This window comes from Nicotiana tabacum, chromosome 19, assembly GCF_000715075.1.
Source record: "Nicotiana tabacum cultivar K326 chromosome 19, ASM71507v2, whole genome shotgun sequence".
In the NCBI taxonomy this organism is placed as follows: Eukaryota; Viridiplantae; Streptophyta; class Magnoliopsida; order Solanales; family Solanaceae; genus Nicotiana; species Nicotiana tabacum.
Window position 1 is genome coordinate 105,347,877 of NC_134098.1, and position 5,928 is coordinate 105,353,804.

General features: G+C 34.6%; 1 protein-coding gene across 1 annotated transcript; it reads left to right on the forward strand.

Moving 5' to 3' along the window:
* Positions 1–252: 252 nt before the first annotated feature.
* LOC107814448 (uncharacterized) lies at positions 253–4,558 on the forward strand. The gene is made up of 3 exons (XM_016639862.2): positions 253–870; positions 1,746–1,755; positions 2,987–4,558. Exons 1-3 carry the CDS (start codon positions 494–496, stop codon positions 4,430–4,432), a joined length of 1,833 nt encoding a protein of 610 aa, XP_016495348.2. The 5' UTR covers positions 253–493; the 3' UTR covers positions 4,433–4,558.
* The last annotated feature ends 1,370 nt before the right edge of the window (positions 4,559–5,928 follow it).

Genomic DNA, 5,928 nt, shown 5'->3' on the forward strand with positions numbered 1-5,928 from the left:
AAACTTCTAACATATTATGATGGAACTCCAACACATTATTAAATTTCAGCATATTATGTTGTAAGCTCATATATAAAAAATTCGAACTCTAGCATATTATACCGCAATATTTTTGAATTTTTAAGAGTATTTCTGAATATAAAATTGAATTATGGTCGAGATAATACATTTTAAATACCAAACAATTTTTTTTTTTTTGAAAAAAAGAAAAGTTAATAGTAGAATCAACATGCATACATGGCCAAAAATAAATTAGACTTCCAACCCACCCATGGTCAAGCCAAAGACTAAACCAAGTAAGCAAGAAAGCAAAGGCGAAAGTCATCATCAACCCCCATGTTGTCCATTAAATGACCTTCTCTGTTTTCCAAACTACACTATTAAATGCCCGTAGCTGCACCAGCAGTTAATCTACCCACCCACCTTCTCTCCCCCTAAACCCCCCCCTTCCCTTTCTCATGGACCTTCTCAACCCCATTTTTCTCTCTTCCCAATGTCCTCCTCCGTCTTCCGCCGCCAACCACCACCCCCACCACCTCTAACCATCACACCCACACCAACCACCAACTCTAACTCCCTCTCTCAGAACCTCAGCACCATCGGCCTCGGTTATGCAATTGCCATAGCTCTTGGTTTCCTCGTTCTCCTCTCGACTGTCCTCCTTGCTTCTTACATCTGCTGCCGTTCCGCCGCCGCTCGTCGTCGCCGCCGTCAAGCCCAACACAATTCTCAAAACCTCAATAACAGTGAAAATGGAATTTACCTCCCCCGTATCATATTCGTAGCGGAAGATGATGAAGAAAACGACGACGTTTCATCGCAAAACGCGACGTTGGGTCTTGATCAAGTCGTAATCAACTCGTACCCTAAGTTGGTTTACTCCAAAAGAAACGGTAACGGTAACGGCAATGATTGTCCGATATGCTTGTGTGAGTACAAGGATGGAGAAATGCTGAGGATGATGCCGGACTGTAAGCATTATTTTCACGTGATGTGTATTGACGCGTGGCTGAAATTGAATGCTTCATGTCCAGTTTGTCGGAACTCGCCGTTGCCGACGCCGTTATCTACGCCGTTGTCGGAGGTGGTCCCACTTTCTCAGTATTCCGATGGCCGGAGAAGAGTATGATATATAGTTGGAATGTGGGACTTTTGATAATTTGGAAATGTAAAAAGTTTTGTTTACGTTTAGAACCTTTGGAATTAAAAAGTTTCATTTTTGCCCTTTTACTATTAGGGTTGAATCACTTTGAGTTTGTTTTTTAGGTGTTGGAAAGTTTGGAGTTGTGATTTTTGTGATGATTTTTTCTTGATTACACAGAATGGATGATTGAGTACCAAACGTCTTCTCCCTGTTACTGTTTTCACTCTCAAGTTATTAACTTGAAATCTTTGTGGAAGAAATGTTGGCACATTAAACTTTCAGCGTCACTATTTTGACCTCAATTTTATGTGGGAAAAGGTGGATTGATCTCTATCTAGTTCTAAGTATTTTGCTCAAATTCTCATTTCAATCTACTTCAAGAATAAGTTGGTTTGGTAAGCCAGCTCTTTAAAAAAGAAGAATTTTCCCAAGACATACTGTAAAAGTCGCTGACGTTAAATCCAAACATACACATTAAAAGCACAAAGAGGAAAACCAAAACCAAGTTTTTTCTAATCCTAATATTACCTGAATATTAATCATCCCTTCATGTTTTCAGCAATAGTGTTAAGTGACAAAAGTACACTTAATAAAGAAAAAGGTGTATTCCAGTCATGAAGATGCTAAGAGGTGGGACTTGAACTTTTGGTTCTTCCGTTTTTTTTTTTTGGCTGGTCTTTGTGGATGCATATTTTCTATGCACATAGAACGATATGAAGATACGCTCTGCCTTTTATTTTTCCAATACCTCTAAAGCTACTAAAAGAAAACCTCCTACTTCTTCTTCTCTCATTTCTTTAAAGACTTTCAAGATTTACTTTTGGGATTGGTGTCATTTTGTCTTGTACTATGGAGTAATATTCTTTACTTCCAAGTCCCTCTTCTATTTTCCAATACATAAAGATGGCTTTGTTGACTTTCATACTTCATTTTGTCTGCTTATTTACTAGTACTATAATCCATTACATTGAGATGCTTCCAGCTCCCTTCACTTCACTTTTCACTATTAGCTTGTGTTGGTCATGCTAGTTTAAGAAATCTAATTTCCCGTTTGGCAGTTTTTTTTTTTTCAAATTTTGTTTTCAAATATCTCTTTTGTTTATAGATTTTAACCATTTTTTGTCAAATTTTGAAAACAAAATTTTCAAATCTCAAAAACAGTTCTAGAGTAGTTTTTGAAATTTTCTACTCATAAAACTTCAAATCCTTTTTAAGTAAAATTTATGTCGAAAAGCAACTTCAACTTTTAAAAATTATTTTTTATCTCACTTCAAAAACTCATTTTTTTTCTTCTAATTTCAACCAAATCTATGTCTAAACGCTCGCTAAGATGGCATTCTCTGCCTCTTATATTTGTTACAAACTTCATTTCTACTCTCTACTTAATTGGTGTTGTACTGTTGTTGAAGAAAAGTGCCACTTTCCCTAACATGACATTAAGAACAAACAAGCTACCATGAGCAATAGCAAATGAAGCCTTTAAGCTGCAGGAGTGACCTTTGACTTGAAATATACATATAGTTGGAATTCTTTTGGAAAAAAATATACATAAATATGTATTCATGACTATGAGGTTAGGCATTTTTATAATGTAGCTTGACAATTTTAAAGTTTTTGCTGAGAATACGCGACTGATAAGGAAAAACTACTCTTCCCAAGAACCTGAAAAGTACATCATAAGTTAATGCAACATGTGGACTCCGATCTCAATATCATCAATCTTCTTACGAAATATCTAAATCAAAATCATGATTATTAATCAGGAAATTAGTCATACAAGTATTCTTGATATTGCTGCAATCATTTGTCTCTTGACTATAATTTCTTCAATATATTCCCAAGTCTTCAACAGAGGAATTTATCGCTCTCATTCTAAGACAGATGCCTAAATCAAATATCATAAAGAAGTTGGGAGCATGGAGAGGGACACACAGGTTAATCTTCATATTTTGTATTCTCGCTCTTCTTATATGTATGGCTAGTTTTTCCAAAATTTATTCTCTCAGATCTTTTCTAGCTACAAATTCCTTCTGCAACTGTAACAATCGCATAAACTCTTGTATAATCGATCACCACGTTGATTTAACTCTGGATACTGTAATCCAGAAAATCCAACATGAAATTGACATTTTGCGAGAACTACCAAATCATGAAACATCATTCTCTGGAAAACAAGCAGTTTTTCTTGCAGATATTTTAAATCTAGTCGAGTCAGTTCAGAAATCACTACTGCAAAATAGTGAATCCGGAGCAGTACTACATTCCTTATCAAAACAATCAGAACAGTCCAATGGACCTGCTGAATATTTCTTGACAGAAGAAATCAGAAAATATGTAAGAATTAAACCAAACAGGTTGAAAAAACAAAACTTTATGGGAGCTAACGGTACATTCACTAGCATTGGTCATGCTTGTTTTTCAATGAAGACAGAGCTTGAAGAGTACATGGATTATGATATCGGCGAAATGTGTAACGACGATTGGAGATTAGCACAGAAGCTTATGGTTCATGGATGTGATCCATTACCAAGAAGAAGATGTTTTGCTAGAGCTCCTCAATTGTACAATAAACCATACCCTATAAATAAATCCCTTTGGAAACTACCTGATGACAAAAATGTTAGATGGAGTCAATACAAATGCAGAAATTTCACTTGTTTGGCTAGAAATTCGACGGCCAAAGGTTTCTTCAAATGCATAGATTGTTTCAATCTTACACATCATGAATCTCCAAGATGGATTGTTCTTTCATATCAAGACTCGAATTCGAAAATGACAGCTGATATATTGATAAGAGAAGTGCTTAGTTTGAAGCCAGGAGAGATCAGAATTGGACTGGATTTCAGTGTTGGCACAGGCACATTTGCTGCTAGAATGAGGGAACATAATGTCACTATAGTTTCTGCAACAATAAATCTTGGTGCACCATTTAACGAGATGATTGCTCTTAGGGGGCTAATTCCTCTTTACTTAACCATAAATCAGAGGCTACCATTTTTCGATAACACATTAGATTTGATTCATACGACGAGGTTTCTTGATGGATGGATTGATTTCGTGTTGCTGGATTTTGTGTTGTATGATTTTGATAGAGTTTTGAGGCCTGGTGGGCTTTTATGGATTGATAGTTTTTTCTGTTTGAAGGAAGAATTGAATGATTATTTAGAAGCATTCAAGATTCTGAGGTATAAGCAACATAAGTGGCTTGTTGTTCCTAAGGTGGATAAAAATGATCGGGAAGTGTTCTTTTCTGCAATCCTAGAAAAACCACCTAGACCTTTCAGATGACTTTGTTGTATCATTCATGAATTATAGTTATTTAAAATACAATATTGTTAGTAGCAATTGTTTTTTTCGATTTTATATATTTGGGTCCAACACTAGATAGGATACATAGGTGTTTACTGTAAAAGATGATGAAGTAAAGTCAGTAATAATACTACCAATAATTGTGGCGATTTAACCCGATATGTCTTTTCTACCTGCTGATTTTTTAGATGCAATTGGCAATAATTTACTTGATTGATGTATTCATTTTACAAGTTAATGTAGTTTAAATTATCTTAATTTCCTGGAGAATTTAGTTCGAATATACAAGGAAAACAGTAACATTGAATTAGTTAACATTTCGAAATTAAAAGCAAACGAAGTTAAGAACAGGTGATTGACAGAAATGGCCATATCAGGGCTGGTCTTTAAATATTAATATTATTTCTGTTTTTGAATTTAGTTTAGAAACTTTCGGCCCGACACATACTTATGGATTTTTCTGCCGCATTGGTAAATCTATCATATATTGACTCTACCTATATTGTTAATTGTTCACAAATTTAGTTGGCATGACTTTGTGATTGTTCAATTATTCACAAAACTCTACCAGATTGGCATGACTTTGTGTTATCTGCAAGACCTATTTATTAAATTATTCATCAAAATCTACCCAATTGGCATAATTTGCATGTGTTATTCAATAAAGTATTCTATAAAATTGCAATTCTAATTTTAATCAAACTACCCCAAATATGCTCCAAGTGATCTCAAATTTCAAACAAAACCTCCAAAAACCAACATAAACGATTCACAATTACTAATTTAGTCAAATAGCACCAAATCAAGAAGACCCATTTGTTTTCTTAAATACATTTTAAGGATCAACAATGGAGTTTTGAGATTTTCAAAGCAAATCACTAAATTAGTATTTGAACTAAAAATTTAAGCACAAATTATTAACATGCAAATGATTTTAACAATACTCAATTATTAACTTCCAATTTTTACCCCAAAAGAATTTCAAGCTTTTAATATTAAAGAATTATGGCGTGTTTGGTGAAGAAGAAATTTATTTTAGCAGCAAAATTAAAAACGAGAACCAGTCCTTAGGAACAACCAGTGCAATTTTGACTTTAAGAACTCAGCAGCAGCTAGCAGCAAACCTTAAATGGCGATTGATATGTGTGCAGGCCCACTTTAATCCGGACCATCAGTTCAGTTGTAGTTTGTCCAAATAATATAATAGCGGAGAAATTGGCACCACGTAACAAGTTATAATAGAAATTGGTAAATTTTTGGCCTCATATAATTGTTATGATATATATTTATGGACTACTTAGTGTTAATATCTATAACTAAGGCTATTTTTTGCTAATTATGTGAGTACATTGTCACGCCATGCTAAAATCCCAATAGAGTGGGCCTGTTCAAAACACTATTTCAATGGGCCTAATCAGTAAGTGGGACCGAAAGAAAGTGGAGAAAATGGCATGGCATGACAAATCATAAAGAGA